Genomic DNA, 17,799 nt, shown 5'->3' on the forward strand with positions numbered 1-17,799 from the left:
TAACAAACAAACAACTTTAAAAGCTTGGAGCAAATTTAGGGATCGCCTCCCGGCCCGAGGTGTGTAGCAATACAAACACAAACTGACAAAAGATCCATACACACTACGAGAAATACAGGCTCCTTGAACCCTACCAAACCTTGACACAAACACATAAATACACATGAATGACTACACGTATAAATACACGTTCACATATACAAATATGCACATGCCACACATGTCTTTGCATGAACACGCACACACACACACACACATTTACACACACACACACACACACACACACACACACACACACACACACACACACACACACACACACACACACACACACACAGACACACATTTGAACAGAAAAACATGCACACTTGAATACACATTAGCAGGAACACACACAAGCACATATGCATGCACACTTAAACCCAAAACTACACAAACACACATGCACACTCAATCACACCCTCAAACACACATACAACACACACACACACACACACACACACACACACACATGCACACTCAATCACACACTTAAACACACATACACACACACAAACACACAAACACGGGATAAAAACACTATCCACATCTAGAATGACCTCAGCCTAGCTTTGCTATGACCGCAGTGGAAACTCAAACTACATAATTGAAGGGATCGGAACGCGAGGAACCCTCTCGATAACTCTGAGCTTCACCCGAGCAGCACTGGCCAAGCCGGGCCTCCTACTCTCCCCTAAACACCCGGGCAGCGCACCGGCCCCTGGTGAACCGGTCCGCACAGAGAATGACCCCGGGGGGAGTGTGTGTGTCTTCAGCGGTCTCGCGAATTGTGTCGTAATAATCCCCCTCCGACCCCCGTGCCACTAGGGGAAGGATGACTCATTTGGCTTCCATCCGTTTGTGGCTTTTTATTCCCTCGTGAGGTTTTATAGAGAAGGAGAGAAGAGAGCATGAAGGAATCAATGACAGAACAGGAGGAGGAGAAAAAGAAGAAAGAAGGAAAGGAAGACAGGATGATAAAGACAAGAAAGAAAGAAGGAAAGAACAAGGAAAGAAAGAAAGAATAAAGAAGGAAAGGAAAACAGGATGATAAAGTAAAGAAAGAAAGGAAGAACAAATTGATGAACGTAAATAAAGAAGGAAAGAAACCAGGACAGCACGCAATAGCTAATAAAAGAAAGTAAGAACTATCAAACTACTAAGGAAGGAAAAAACGAAATCAAGAAAGAAAAGAAGGATCGAAAGAAATAATGAGCAAGCTAACAAAAGAAAGAACAAACAAAAGACCAAACATAAGAAAGAAAGAAAGAAAGAAAGAAAGAATGAAAGAAAGAAAGAGAGAAAGAAAGAAAGAAAGAACCAATATTCCCCTCCTCTCGTGTTACATTAAATGACAGTCTTGGTGTCCATCCAAAGCCCCGTAACAGTTAGTGAATTCCTCGGGCAAACCCAAAGTGGTCCCAAAGTTCAGTGGGCAGCTCTCGTGTCAGTAACAGAGATTGGATTCTGCGCTCGACGTGGTGTCAGAGCAGCGCCATTAGAAAAAGCCACAAGGCATGGCGAAAGATATTAAATACAACCGCAGCTAATCCCTGAGCTCCAGGAGACTCAGGCTTTATAATCTACTTTAAATATGTTTCAAGGCTTAATAGCTGCCAATAAGAAAAATTGGGATTAATGTTTCTGGCACTAAAGAATATAAGAAAAAGCTAAACAATACTGGAACGACTACGAATTGAAACAATTCAACTATGGCTCTTTGTAATGGGACGTAATGGGCTCTAAAAGGAGATCTGAGAGCCACATGTTCCTTGGGCTAACCATGCTGCCAACCTGATCAGAAAATAACACAAACACACACGCACACACACACACACACGCACACACACCCACGCACAGACACACACACACACACACACACACACACACACACACACACACACACACACACACACACACACACATCTACAAGATCACAGGACATTAACAAATGAGCCAGCACACTGATTTCCCAGGCAGTAAAAGCATGACACCATATCCCAGGGGACTTACCAGCAAACAGGGCTACGTTGGCGTGCTTGGCGTCATATGGGCACCGCGCCATTCCACTGATCTCCTCACCCTGGGGCTCCAACGTGTCCATCTGGGGTCGGAGAAGAAGAGGTCAGGGTCCAACATTGTGGACACAGTAGAAAGACACAACACCACAAAAGAAGCGGTTCATGTTAGCGATAGCTAGCATGGATTTCTTTCTCTATGTAAAGTATGCAAAAGTGTTGCTGGTCGGTACAATGTAGGTGAATATAATGTGTCAAAGGGCTTGGTAACTCAAAGTTGAGTCTCAATAAGATGTCATGAGATAGAGGAGATGAAACAGGTTGTTTAAGTGGAACAGAAAATACAGCCCAGGGAACAATTTTGCCCAACCCGGTCACGTCTTCATTAGTTCTACAGATTCTGACCTGATCTCTAAAGATCCCGCGGATACCACTTTGGTGTCCCACTGGGTGCAATGAAAGCACAGCAGTTGGGAGTCTATGGGAAAGTGTCACTGCGAGCGAAAGGTAAAAAATAGACACTTTCCAAGGCCACAAGTTTCACGCTGAGTATTAATTCAGCAAGTCTCCTGCTTTAATCCATCCTCTGTACATTTGACCAAACACACACATACACACACACACACACACACACACACATACACACACACACACACACACACACACACACACAAACAGACACGCACACACACACACACACACACACACACACACACACACACACACACACACACACACACACACACACACACGCAGCACTGTTCCTCTGCACTGTCACTGTTCCCATATGCTGGAACGAATACCCCCAGAGGCAAACAACAGACCGATACTCCGATCAATGGCAGGTAATATTCTGTCATGGTATTATGTTCATCTAAGTTCCACCATCAATAGCACCTCCTGGTATCTCCCCATCCATAAATTGCCATTTACTCTTTTTTTTTTATTTACCAAGCTCTATGGTGCTTTCCACCCAACTGCTAAACAGAAACACGTTTTACTGTGGAGTAAAAAAACGTCTACGACAAACAAACACACCAACAAAGGAGAGAAAACGCTACAAAGGGGAAAATTAAATCCTGAAGCCACAATCGTTTATTTTATAGTGAATTTAAGTTGTTTTGTAACTGTTTAGGACAGTTGTATTTCTAGCATTCCAGAAGGGTTTGTAAGTGGCACGCAAGTGGTACAAAGAGGATTAAGGATTATCTTGAAGATTGGTAGTAAAAATTTGGTATAGAGTGGGTTGAATGTGTGTTTAACATATTCATATGTCCTCCAGTATGTCTTGTCACCTTCCGTAATCTTAGAGCCATTTTGCTGGAAATTTAATATTTTTGTCGCTTTAAGCACGAGAGTAACATCCTTGGTACTTGATATTTGAATTCAACTAGCACTTTCTTTTTTTTGCTGTTCTCGTCCCAGTTGGACTTCATCATCATTGTCAGACATGGATGAGAACGAGTTCAGGTTCAGAGGTCAACCCACCACGGGCGGCATGTCTTCCTCAGTGGAGCTGCCCCGGGACATACACTTGAGTTGGCGAAATACCAGACACACAGACACAGACATAGACACACACACACACACACACACACACACACACACACACACACACAGAAACAACCCCCCCCCCCCACACACACACACACACACACACACACACACACACACACACTCACACACACACACACACACACATACACATAGACACACAATCACAAGAACTCCCTCAGCCACCCACACAGAAACAAACAGACACATACATAGACAAAACAAGGTCACATAAACACAGACAAATACACAAACATTCATGGAAAATATATTTGGTCTCTGCTTGAGCTGACTGTGGTCCAAGCAGTCTTTGACACGCTGTACTGTATGCTGATTTGGTTCATACATGGCTATTTCATTTTTTTTGTTTGTCTGCTCTCTCTCTCTCTCTCTCTCTCTCTCTCTCAACAAAGGCTGCAGCCTGCCAGGACGCCAAAGTGCTTACGCTGCCCTTTCTGGTCTCTAAACAGGTCATTTTGTTTTCTATTCCTGTCTTGGCGGAAACAGTTATCATCTGCCCACTAAAAAGGTCACACACCCCTAGTGCTGCACTGGAAAACCTGCCAGAGAAATTGTTGAAGCGCATTTGGCAAGGCAAAAAGGAATTGCCGGGGACCTTTCAAAACAAACAGTGAGCACCAGTGCATTTCCGTGCGGCTCACCTCCTCTCAGTGTTTCTTCGGCTGGAATATAAAATAATAACAGAGCATAATAATAGTAATTATGGATTTGGCGGAGGGTATTATACCAGAGGCGGTGTGAGCAAGCCGAGGTGAGGAACTGGAGGTGAGCGGGGAGAGATGATGTTACGACACACAGAAGGAGCGAGGCTCAGTGTCTGTTTCGAGATTAGACAGTGGAATCAGCAGCTTCATTGTCTCTCTCTCTCTCTCTCTCTCTCTCTCTCTCTCTCTCTCACACTCTCTCTCTCTCTCTCTCTTTTTCTCTCTCTCTCTCCATCCCCCTCCCCCCTCTCTCTCTCTTTATAAAATCATCTCTCTTGCTATTGCTTTGTCCCTGCCACGGCAGACAAAAAAAACGCCAACGCCATCAGCATTATCTCTCCCCCTGCAGCACGGCGGGGGAACCGCCTCCAGCCCCTCTACACCCCCTACACCTCCAACCCCCCCACACCTCCACCCCTCTCTGGGTTCATTTCACCGTGGCAATGACCCCTGTCTGGTGAGTTTGGCCCGTTGTCAGTGATCTATTCCTGCTGTTTGAATGGGAGGCAGAGACTCCCAGGCCCAGCCACAGATATACAGGCCCAATCTGCTGTCAAACGGGCATGCACAGAGAAACAACAGACAGCCTCACATAAAGCCTGAGATTTAAAGATTTAACCACACCGAGAGAGAGAGGGAGGAGAGAGAGACACGCAAAAACACTACACACTTTACACACATACACACACACACACACACACACACACACACACACACACACACACACACACACACAGACACATAATAACATGGGGGGACAACCTGTGTGGCGCACATTAAGAATTTGGCAAAAAATCTTTCAAAAGGAGACAAGGTGACCAATACACATAAAAGCGGCAGCAGGAATCATATAATTTAAACACTAGTTTGATGTTTAACTGGGATTTTTTTTTCTAGCGTCTGTTTATGCTTTCAACTCCACTGACAAAGAAAGAGAAACATGAAAGGGTAGTTTTAGAGGAATACAAAGGATAAGCCATGCGTAATTCTATCTTCCTTTTATCCCCCACACCTCACATTAAATGCTTGTCTACCGCCCACAACGAACGGGTGTCTGGCTACAGCATAACTCTGTGACTTACTTGTGAAAGTTTTGTGGTTGCAACCATTTCACTCTATGCCGCTAGTGGTACGTGCATAACAAACAGTCACCCCAAAAACTTTTGCTCTCTTCACTGGGACACGGCAAACAAGACAAATATAGAGTTTCACTGTCTTTTTGAAGACATAGTTGAATGGGGACTCATCCTCACAAGTTACTTTCACATTAAGCCCCGCTTGAGGTGCAACACATCTAGATGAATTAATTACCACGGCAACTCATTTCCACTATCAATAGGCTATATGCAAATTAATTGGACAAATTCAAAACAGTGCTATCCCATAATAATCGGGCCTATCAGGAGTGTTATAATTGGCTCTGCATTTAATTAAGCAGGATTCTTTTTTCTTCATCACACATCTACTTTATTCTCGTTTCTTATTAAAGCGATGCCGCCTTTTTTTATGTAATTTTATTGTTATCATATTGGGGGTGTTAATCCCTGGGTAAAATGAAAATCTCTCTTAATTAACTGTGATACTTAAATATTGTTCTTGTTACTTTGTTTGTTTTCTTAGTGTGACAAAGTGCGGTGTTTGTGAAACTGCGTGTCCAAGTTGTATCTAAGTTGTGTGAGGGATACTACAGCCAACCGAGAGGCCCCTTTGTGTAAACATTGTTTTTGGGAATATGCATACCGTGCATGTTCTTTTAATCCAGCTTACTTCAAACAGATGGAAGGATAAACAAGGATACCAGCCATCTTCTACATCAGCAAACGTTTGCGTTTGTGGATTCTCGCAGGTGTTTAGACCACCTCGTTGTGGTTGGATTTTACACTGACAATGCCCGGAGTGCAATTTACCAACACAAGCTTCTAGTGGAAGGAAAGTGCAGAAAAGTTGAAGCAAAGTGCAAGTGCCCAACAGTGCTCAGTGCGGCCCGAGAGGGTAGTGCACGGCGAATGGGGACAGATCTCCCTGTGCTCCAGTCACGGCCCATTTCTCTGCAACCTGTTTTTCAGTCATCTGAGGCCAAGCTCTCCCCGTCGTTAACCCTCTTTTACACCAGAGGGGGGAGGGTATTTTTAACCTAGAGACAGACCTCTATAGGTCTTGAGATTACAACCGCTGTAACGGCTCTGTTAAACAAACAGGTCTATTAGGACGTCCAATAAAGTCGTTTTAATGGAAAACAAGGAAAAATGATTTCTCTCAGCCGAAGGTCCTGTCATTCACTTGCCCAGGAATCGATGAATGTAACAGCCGACTCAGGGAAAAGATGAAAACAACACGATTTGTGTGCAGCGAGAAATGCATATTTGTACATTTTGATCGATATATTTATATCTATATCTATATATATGTATATGTATATGTATATGTATATCTATATATATATATATAGATATAAATATAGATATTTGCATGTACGTTTTCTTGTGGACCAATGAACAACTACAATACTGTCTCCAACGCCTGAGATCCTATTCCTAACCCTTTTCCCGATAGACCTCAGACTACACTGCTCCCAGCTCCCAGGTCTAAACTACGTCACCTTGGAGCATGTTCCCCAGAGCTCCGCCCACAGACTGCCGACTGGTTTGCCCGCCCTGCCTGGCAACATGTGATGTAACAGATCCCGGTCATATATCGCGCTAGGCCGCTTTTATTACAACACGCCAAGTGGGCACCAGGGGAAGACAGGAGAAGGGGGGGGGGGGAATGGGAGAGAAGATATAAGGGAGATAGGAGTAATTAAGGTGGGGAAGAAGATGGAGGGGTCGATGGAGCACAAATGGAGAGAATCCAAGGGAATGGGCTGTTCAAGGCCTGCAAAGGTGCCGCTTTTCAATATTAGATGGTAATATCATTAGCAGTGTGCGTGTGTATTTGTGTGTGTTGTGTGTGTGTGTGCGTCATTACTGTGTGTAAATGTGCTTGTACATGTAATCAGGCATGACATGCAGGTGTATATGTATGTAGGTGTGTGTTTGTGTGTGTGTGTGTGTTTGTGTGTGTGTGTGTGTGTGTGTGTGTGTGTGTGTGTGTGTGTGTGTGTGTGTGTGTCTGTGTGACATGTGTGTCTGTGTGACAGGTGTGTCTGTGCGACGTCTCTGGGTGTATGTGTTTGTCTCTATGGTGTGTGTGTGTGTGTGTGTGTGTGTGTGTGTGTGTGTGTGTGTGTGTGTGTGTGTGTGTGTGTGTGTGTGTGTGTGTGTGTGTGTGTGTGTGTGTGTGTGCATGTGTGTGTTTTGTGTGTGTGTGTGTGTGTGATGTGGATCATGGCCATAAGAGGTAATGTAATATCCAACCTCAGAATGAGTAATGATTAATCAACTACTAGATGCAGCAAGACGAGTAAACAACAGTGTCGAGCTGTGTAGACGGGGTCTGGGGAACACCATTTGTTAGGGCTCTCTCTCTCTTGCTGTCTGTCTCTCTCTGTCTCTCTGTCTCTCTCCCTCGCTCTCCCATCGCAGGTTTGTTGATTAATGAGGGATGATGCTGGCCCCGGAAACAGACGCTTCTTTCACTGCTGTCACAGATATATACACACACACACAAAGACACACACACACACACACACACACACACTAGCTGATAAACGTAACTGTCAAAAGTGTGTACGTGTGTGTGTGTGTGTGTGTGTGTGTGTGTGTGTGTGTGTGTGTGTATGTGTGTGTTTGTGTGTGTGTGTCTTACGGCCTGTGCCTGCGCCGCTATATTGTCCTGCTTGTGTATTTTTTATTCATATCCCTCCTTAAAATTATATTTTATTGAGCGTGTTTTTGGGTGCACACATCTAATATGTTTTTCCCTGAGCCAGCCAGTACTCTCGCTACATGTGGATCTATGTGTATGTGTGTGTGTGCATGGTTTTCCAAAGCCAGGCCTGTACGCACAACCTCTCTGACACAATTAAACCCCCACCACCACCGCCGCCACCACCACCATCGCTGCGGCTCCTGCTGCTGCTCCTTGCCCTGAATCCCCCAGCCGTGTCGGAGGGAGAGAGAGCCACAGCCGGCAAACCCCTGACAGTGTGAATCATAACAGGTAAAAAAACAAAAATCAAGGTGGTAACCAAACGCCCGGTGAGGGGTCCATGAAAACAAACCAAGCTTGCTTTATGCACACACATAAATTCCAGTAGTCCCCTGGAGTGGAGGCTTAAGTGACAACCGTCTACGGTGGGTCTCGTGTGCTGAACCCAAAAGCCGTCCAGGCGGAGACGGGTTGTTTTCCATATCAACAAACCCTGGTGATCCACCAACACCTTCTCCACCATGGGGGAGCAGGAGGAGGAGGGGGAGGAGGAGGTGGAGGAGGAGGTGGTGAGAAGGAGGAGAATGAGGGGAGTGGGAGGCTGAGGCGGAGGAGGAGGAGGAGGAGGAGGTGGTGAGAAGGAGGAGAGGGAGGAGGTGAAAAAGAGGAGAATTAGGGGAGTGGGAGGTGGAGGTGGAGGAGGAGGAGGAGGAGGAGGAGGAACAGGAGCAGGAGGATGAGGAGAACGAAGTGGAGGAGGGGGAGAAGGAGGTGGAGGAGGAGGAGGAGGAGCAAGAGGGCTCCACTCAGATCACCTCACCGACCTCCTCTTGGTGTCCTGTTTCTGTCACGCCATGCCACAGCCCAACACATAACATTTTAACATTCTTAGAACATGCAGTCTTGCCTGTTCATGTATCTGTTTATGTTCATGTCACTCTAGGGTGGCTAACTGGTCGGCAGGCTGGTTACAATACCTGTTTGACCTTGATGCGTTTGTTAGGTGGTGTCTGTATCTCTCTCTGTATCTCTGTCCTTCTCACTCTAATCCTCCTTCTTTTCTTTGTGTGGTTCGATGTAACGCTCTCATCCATGACAGTGTGTACTTTGGTGTGCCAGTATTTCTGCATTCTTGTCTTATTCTGTCCGTCTGGTTGTCTGATCTATTTATGGCTGTCAGTTGTGTCTGTGTCAAAGTCAAATCCTCTTCCAACGGATTGGCTTAAAGGACAGCGTTTCATTATCTCATGGTATCATGGTTTATCGTGGCTGAACCTCCATGCCTTCTCCCTCCTGCAGAGGTCATGGAGACACATCTCCATAAAGTGATGTTGCCTTCTTTAAAGGAATATCTGGTGGCTATGCCAGAGTGGCTAAGGTGAGGTAGGCATCCACTTAGAAAGGAACGGCGAATCGGATTTCAAGACTTCACTCCACTGCTTTTGTTACACCGTGTGCGTGTGTAGGAGTGTGTGGGCCTGTGCAAAAGAGTGAGAGAAAGAGGCAGTGTGTGTGTCTAAGTGCCAGCATTGGTGTGTATGTGTGTATGCGTGCCAGTGGGTATGTGTGATTCTATGTGTGTGTGTGTGTGTGTGTGTGTGTGTGCGTGAATGTATGCATGAGTGTGTCTATGTGTGCGTGTCTGTGTGTGTGTGCGTGTGTGTATGTGTGTGCGCGTGTTTGTGCGTGTGTGCGTGTGTGTGTGATTTTGAAAGTGCGGTGTGAGTGTGCGCGCCCCGGTGTGAGTGTGCGCGCCCCGGTGTGCGTGCGGGTATGTGTGTGTGTGTGCACGCATATCACTGCCCAGGAGAGTACACGCAGTTTAAATACGCAGTTTGGTTTCCGCTGCTTCTAAATCAAGCGCGCCCGGGTAAACCTGGAGATGGAGACGTGCGAGGAGGAGCCCGCAAAGTTGTCAAAGTCATTCATCTATGTCCTTCGCTCCACACCTCGCCTCACCTCTACCGCCACCCCCACCCCCGCAACACCACCACCACCACCACCCCCAGCCCCACCCCGCTGGGCTTCTCTGTGAAAGATTGCCTTGCGGGAGGACGAGACAGCAGCCCGGGCCAAGACGACCAGAAGGAGGGATCATCAAAGGGGGAAAGCGACCTGCCGCTCGGAAACACTACCTCTCCCACCACTGCGCGGTGCGCGGGATAACCACGGGTGTTGATTGGGCGTGTGCGTGAATCAAAAGGGCGGCAAGCAAGCGCGGAAATACCTTGTAGCTGCGACACGAGGGGTTGAAGGCGTTGGTTCCGCACACAAACAAGGTGTCGTCGTTTTGCTGCAGGAGGACCTTGATGAAGTTGTGGCATTCGTCCTGCAGATGTAAAAGGAAAAGGAGGAGGCAGAGTTTAGACAACCCCCGGTTCAGGGAGAATTATGACAGCTTTTAGAAACAAAAGCCAGAGCCCGACGTTCCCCATGCTGTGTGGAGGTGAGAGGATCAAAGCAGCAGACATCACGAAGAGCATTCAATGAACTCTGAGGATACACGATATGTTGTGATGACTTCACCCTGACACCACGAGTCCCTGCCGCACACAGTGTACCAAGAGTCAGTGGGACGTTAATAAAGTTTGATAGACACGGCGCACTCATTTCGGGGGCAGTGTGTGATGCCTCTGAAAAGTGACAGTCAATGCGGAGCGATGGAAACAAGGCAGTGGCTCCATATGTAGAGCAGATGTTGTTCATAAATCCAAACGGCACGTTGTCCCGTGAAACCGCAGGGAGTGCGTTATTGCACCTGTGCGTGTCGAGGCCTAACGTGCACGACCCCCACGCCATGCACGTGTGTGATATACGACTCACTTAGGATCTGTGTTACGATGAATAATGTAGCAGGACCTCGTAAGAAAGAAATAATACCGCCTGTTCTACACAGACCGGCGTACCAGAGTATCACCAGCGCACCACGACTCCGAGCGCAGCTCTCTGAGGAGACGCTGTGCATTGTATATGTCCTGCCTGGTATGTGTCTTGCTGGAATGAATTGAGCCATGCATGTATGTGTGTGTTTGTATGTGTGTATGTGTGTGTGTGTGTGTGTGTGTGTGTGTGTGTGTGTGTGTGTGTGTGTGTGTGTGTGTGTGTGTGCGTGTGTGTGTGTGTGTGTGTGTGTGTGTGTGTGTGTGTGTGTGTGTGTGTGTGTGTGTGCGTGTGTTTGTGTGTGTGTGTGTGTGTGTGTGCACAATTCCCTTACCTTGTGTTTTCCCTTCATCCTACAGGTGTCCACATCCGCCTGCCTGGATTTCCATGTCATTTTCTGATGGAAAGAAAAGAAAACAGCCCACGGGAAGGTTAGAGAGCAGGAGACAGGGAGGAACCAGAGAAACAAAAATAGAGAGACAGACCCAGACTCCAAGTGACAAGAAAAAAGAGAGACCCGCCCTGGAAAACCAGGTCAATAGCCAATCTATAGCTCTAATCAATAACCAACTTCTTCATTTTCAGGGCATTGATCGGCTGCTCTGGGGACCCTGATCCGAGGTGAACTTCATTCTAGGCGTTGATCCCGGGTCAGTCTCCCCACTTATGGTGTGCATTCAGCGCCAGAGGGGAAGGAACACAATACTGCCCTGGATCAGTGGGCTGTCTATCTGATGCAGCTCAAAGCTTCCGCCCTCAAACCTCATTTCTCCTGATTGATGCGCTGCTCATCCATGTGCACAAGTGCACACAAAAGACACACATGCGCACAGACACCAGACACGCCCAAACACCTTCATTTCCTTCCTTGGATTGGCCTAAGGGTCAGTGTTTAGCTGTCCACCCGTGGCCGCCGTGTGTGTGTGTGTGTGTTTGGGTGAATGTGTGTGTGTGGGGGTCAGCTTGTGCGTGTTGTGAGTGCGTGCGTGCGTGCGTGTGTGTGTGTGTGTGTGCTAGGGGGCTGTTAAGACAGCATGTTTGGAGCCAGGCCACTGATTAAAGACCTTCAGTCATCAATCAATCTCAGGGTCTCCCTCTTGCTTTTCATCTTGAGACGGCAGTCATTAAGGGCCAGTAGCGGGGCTTTGACGTGGGGGGCTGGGGCGTTGGAGGGGTGTGGTGGTGGGCTAGCAGGTTGTTGTGTACATGAGAAGGGCTTTGTTTGAGATGTGTTTGCATGTATAATCCCTCGGAAGAGCTGGCGTGAATGCAGATCTTCAAATAGGATTGCACATGGGGGGTCCTTTATCATCGGAAGGGTTTTGTAAATAAAATGCTAATTCTAATGTTTGCATTTATGCATAAATATGTACAGATAAAAGTGTCTTCATAAATAAATATGAATATAAATAAATATAAATCTATGGAGGGATGATAAATGTTATAATTGTCCTTTTATTCCCTGTGCTTCGGCACCGCTCCTCTGATTTGGGTCTCTCTCTGTCTTTGTTTTCCCGCCTTCTACCAAGCTACTTGTCCTCATTCTCTGTCTGCTCTCCTTCTCGCCGCCTCCCATCCTACACGCTTCCGGCAGGCTTCTCTCTGCTTCCTTATCGCCCCCGCCTGCCTTTCCGTTGTCCTAGCGATGAGCCGGGATGACGCAGGTGGATTTCTCACTGATTGATTGGATAATGTTCTTAGTGGGGCTTGGACGGGTATTGGATGGGACTGGAACATGCCCAACTCAACCGAACACACACATCGGGCACGCACGCACGTGCAAGCATCCTTTGTTGTCACTGTGCTAAATATAGCCTATAACGACACGGGTGTGCACGTGCACGTGTGTGTGTGTGACTGTGTGTTTGTATGTGTGTGCGTGGGTGTTTGTGTGTGTCTGTGTGTGTGTGTGTGTGTGTGTGCTTGTGTGTGCGTGTGAGTGGAAGTGTGCGTGTGCGTGCATGTGTTTGTGTGCGTGATTGTGTGTCGGTGTGTATATGAGTGTCTGTATGCATGTACATAGGGAAGAAACAAACCAATGTCTCACTCACCTTGCTGAAATAGATCTCCTCACTGTTGGCAGTCTCCGTGTCCACAGTGTATATGTGATCCCTGCAGGCAGAGAGAGAGACAGAGACAGAGAGGGAGGGAGAGTCGGACAGACAGGCAGGCAGACAGAGAGGAAGAGGGGAGGGAGACAAAGATAAGAAGTCAGAGAGACAGTCAGAAATTCAACAAACAAAAATATCCCTGTTTCTTCCTCTTCCCCTCCCCGCAGGCAACACACCCATGTCTGAAACCCGGCCCTTGTGTAAACTTTGTTCAAACTGGGGAAAAAATAACAATAAACAAAAGGAGGCCAGCACTATTTGCTCTGTCAGACAGAAACAGTCAACAAAGGTTTAGGGCCCCGTGGCGTGGGCCCCGGGGACAAAAGCCCCTTTGTCCCTGGGAAAAGGTCTTTGGGGGCTTTGGGGGTGGGTGGGAGTCTAGGAACAGAGAGGGAGGTAGAGGCAGGAGGTGCCAAGTCACTCTGAACTGTTCAGGTCAATTAAGTCTAGTGTTTGTGCCACAGGAAATCTATACTAACGCTCATTAAAAAAGCCCAGACTCGAAGACCTATGTGCGGCGGCCCTGGAATTGCACACAAGGGCTGCTCCTGTGTTCCACGTGAAGTGAGCGGAGGGCGGCGGAGGCCACACATATGGAAACATCAAAACCACAAGGGTTAATGGCCACCTCCGCCGACGACACGGGCCATTGGGCGGAGGTGGCGGGCGGAGGTGGTGGGGTGGCGGTGAGCCTGGGTGTGACCTACCTACCACGGAGAATCGGGGTGCAGACAGGAAGGGGGAGAGGAAGGGGGGAGGGTGGGTGGGTGCGCGGTGTAAAGGTGTATGGGAAGTGTACGATGAAAGAGGGAGGGAGGGAGAGAGCCAGAGAGAGAGAGAGAGAGAGAGAGAGAGAGCGAGAGAGAGAGAGAAGGAGGAGGTGGGTGGGGTCTTCTTAGCAGAGATCAGGGAGACGGAGACAAAAGGTGACCGCGCAAAACGATGTAACTGCATTACTTTATCAGAGATTAGCTGGCAAATGTGTTTTTAATCAAAGTGTGTAACGCTAGCATAGTCACAGCTTAATTATGGTCTGGATTATTCCCTCCCTGTCCCCACTCGCTCTCTCATTAACTAAACCTAATAAAGTCTTGGGAGGAACAGCCATCTTGAATTGAATCCAGTTATATAGGTTTCCTGGGGACGGACATCTTGTCCTGAAGGATAAAACCTGCTCTACATTATCCGCCATGACACCCAAATTGAATAATTAATCGCGGAGATGAGTCAGAATTAAGAAGAGCCTCTCCCTTCCCCGGCAGGTGGGGGCTGGTGGGGGGCTGGCTGAGGCAGAAGTGTCACCATGTGTTGCTTGCTTTGAAGGGTGTCCAGTCATTTATTTTCGATGTAGGGGTCGGCTGCCTTCTTTTTTATTTTATTTTTTTTTACTTTTCACCGTTTATTCTTCTCCTCTATGCCAATAGACATCTGTTTCTTAAAAAAAAAAAAAAAAAAACTTAACAAGAAAGGAAGTAAGTTCAACTAAATAAGCACTGTAGATCAAATGGATGAACGAAACGCCCCGGACATGGTCTTCTCTGAATCGACTCTGCTTGATTGGTCGAATGACAGATCCAGGGCTGTGTGAGCTTAATCAGGCTTGACCGGCCGGTACAGCAGTGCGGGGCACAGAGCACTCATGTTAGACAGCGCACTGTTCTTCATTACGCTCCCATGGTAGCCGTTCACTCGGATCGCTCCTCTCGCACTAATTGATGTTGATTAAGTTTGCAGAGCGGCTCTTTCAACTTCCTACCAAGTTGTCTGGGCTACCAGATGGAAACACAAAGGCATCACATGCAAACCTGATTATGGAGAGAACGGGTCCGTGATTTGCGACAATCAACCAACAGATATTGTATTTAGGTTGGATTCTTTCATCCTTTCTTTATTTTCTTTCAAGAAAGGAAAAGGCATTTATTTTTAACGAACGCGCAATTGTCCCAAATACCTATGTATCTGTATACATCACGCAAATCATCCACAATCATTGCCTTTGCTGCGTGGACGACCCTACTAAACACATGTGGACAGCGCTCTGTTTTAAATGCTACCAATGGAAGGGGATTTCAAAGGTAACCTTCCCCTACCCAGAGGGCTCCCTCTCTCATTTCACTCTCTTCCAACTGTTGACAGCACTTTCAAAGAGACAGTGGGTTCCAGCCCTGTCCACCACACACTCCAACCACCAAGCCCCCCCCCCCCCCACAACCTCCCACTGGCTGCTGTGGTTTCAGAAATCTGCTCAGAGTTCCAGAGGAGATAAGAGAAAGCCAAGCGATGATGCGTCCCTCAAACATCCTGAGTGGAGACGGAGGCAGGAGGGGCGGGGGAGGCGGGACAATAGAGGGGTTGTGTCTGTGTCAACACCAGCTATCCAAACACACACACACACACACACACACACACACACACGTGAACACAAGCATATGCACGCACACACATCTGGTAGTGGGACCCTGTCTGCACCCACCATCCATGTCTCTCTCTCTCTCTCTCTCTCTCTCTCTCGTTCTCTCGTTCTCTCGTTCTCTCGTTCTCTCGTTCTCTCGTTCTCTCGTTCTCTCTCTCCTTCTCTCGTCTCTCTCTCTCTCTCTCTCTCTCTCTCTCTCTCTCCTTCTCTCTCTCTCTCTCTCTCTCTCTCTCTCTCTCTCTCTCTCTCTCTCTCTCTCTCTCTCTCTCCTTCTCTCCTTCTCTCCTTCTCTCTCTCTCTCCTTCTCTCTCTCTCTCTCTCTCTCCTTCTCTCCTTCTCTCCTTCTCTCTCTCTCGTTCTCTTGTTCTCTCTCTCTCTCTCTCTCTCTCGTTCTCTCGTTCTCTCCTTCTCTCTCTCTCTCTCTCTCTCTCCTTCTCTCCTTCTCTCCTTCTCTCCTTCTCTCGTTCTCTCTCTCCTTCTCTCGTTCTCTCTCTCCTTCTCTCGTTCTCTCTCTCTCTCTCTCTCTCTCTCTCTCTCTCTCTCTCTCTCTCTCTCTCTCTCTCTCACACACACACATAAATACACACTCACGCCACATCCGGCCGGCAAATACACACTAAGTAATGCATGTGTGACTTCCAGAGCCCTCTCGCAGCCTCTCCTCCGCTGGCCATTGTGCACCTGGGTTCACGTCACTCCACGGCCTCATTCACTTCCTCTGAGCTCCAATTACACCGCCACCACGGATTCCACTGGAGGCTGAACCACATTAGGAATCAAGTAAAACGGACTTCTACTTCATTCCAAAGAGCCGCAGGTGTTTTACGGGTGTAAAGTGTCGGGTCGTTGTGCCAAGATCAGGGCAAATTGGGAGCTCTCCGACCGGCCCTAAAGAAGCCGAGGACTGGATGTGGTGGCGTCTTCATCGCCTGCCCTCACATACAGCTGTCAGCCTGTCTGTCTTCATCATCGCTGGGTGATCGGCGAGTGTGTACCGGGGTGTGCTATCAGACACGCTGTCAGAGAGGAGGCAGGACAGCTTAATGAGATCCATCGTTCTGCCCTGTCGGGTCGCCCCACAGGCAAGACATTTCAATTAAAAACGCGCTTCTATTTCGCTGGGTGGATAAAAAGATATGTTCAAAACACCCCTCATCCCTGGTTATGTATGTGGATTAAAAACACACGCGTTCGTGGAAGAACTTACCGCTTGACAACAACACAACACATGTCCCGGAAGACCAACAGTCCTCCTCAAACCAGTGCAGACACGCGGATTCAACATGAATCATGTGCTTCGCGTTTCCCCGAAACGCTCCCCCCAAAAAATGTGTGAGTCGCATGGAAGGTATGCAAATATCCTCCGACACATGAATAGAGGGGGTTCACTGTAAGAGGGCGAGTATTGATGGAAAGGAACGAGACAGAGGGAGGAGCGACAGCGGGGTGGGGGGACAGAAGGGAGGACGGGAGGGGGATGATCGGAAGACGCAGCAGAACAAGGGTGAATGTGCGCGACGGCCGCGTTGAGATTGGAGCGAGCCCCACAGAGAGTGACAGAGAGAGAGAGAGAGAGAGAGAGAGAGAGAGAGAGAGGCGGTCCCGGGCGGACCGGCAGCCATGCGGGCCCGTGTGAACACTGGCTCTTTGTGCGGAAGAATGTGGTTTTCATAACCGCCTATTTCTATTGGGCTGACCGAGGGCCGGCCGGCTCCATCTGGTGGGGCCTTTGTCAAAACCGTCTCGCGCTCGGATGGCAGAGGAGAGGGGCGCCGTGATTAGCATGCGGCCCCCACACCTATCGCTCTGACCCCACCTCCTTCCCCCAAACCCCCCCGGCCTATAAACACACTCACATTCCACGTACACACACACACACACTGACACACAAACGGTCACACACATACCGATGCATACATGCTCAGATTCCGACACACACACAGACACCCGCACACACACTCACATACAGACACACAAACGGTCGCACACACATACCGACGCATGCATATTCAGATGCCGACACACATGCGTAGACGCTAACATGCACACACTCACACACACACACAGACCCACACCGTCATATAAACATTCAAACGCACTCATACCTACGAAGTACACAAATATTTGCAGACGTATACACATACCCACTCACAAACATGTACACACATACACACACAAACACACCTGTGCACACATACACACATTCCCAGGACACACACAAACACCAACACAAACACATACCGACTTCT

At 48.0% G+C, this 17,799-nt stretch overlaps 1 protein-coding gene across 2 annotated transcripts in view; it reads right to left on the reverse strand.

Moving 5' to 3' along the window:
- The window catches only part of sema6a (sema domain, transmembrane domain (TM), and cytoplasmic domain, (semaphorin) 6A), an 88,170-nt gene that overhangs the window by 37,155 nt on the left and 33,216 nt on the right, over positions 1-17,799 (reverse strand). For both annotated transcript variants that reach the window (XM_079732380.1, XM_079732379.1), the window contains exons 4-7: positions 13,078-13,138; positions 11,361-11,423; positions 10,374-10,475; positions 2,053-2,143 (exon numbers count right to left, since the gene is read on the reverse strand). In XM_079732380.1, the coding sequence (XP_079588506.1) occupies positions 2,053-2,143; positions 10,374-10,475; positions 11,361-11,423; positions 13,078-13,138 (317 nt within the window). The remainder of the gene's footprint in view (positions 1-2,052; positions 2,144-10,373; positions 10,476-11,360; positions 11,424-13,077; positions 13,139-17,799) is intronic.

Source organism: Pollachius pollachius, assembly GCF_949987615.1.
Source record: "Pollachius pollachius genome assembly, chromosome: 1".
Taxonomy (NCBI): domain Eukaryota; kingdom Metazoa; phylum Chordata; class Actinopteri; order Gadiformes; family Gadidae; genus Pollachius; species Pollachius pollachius.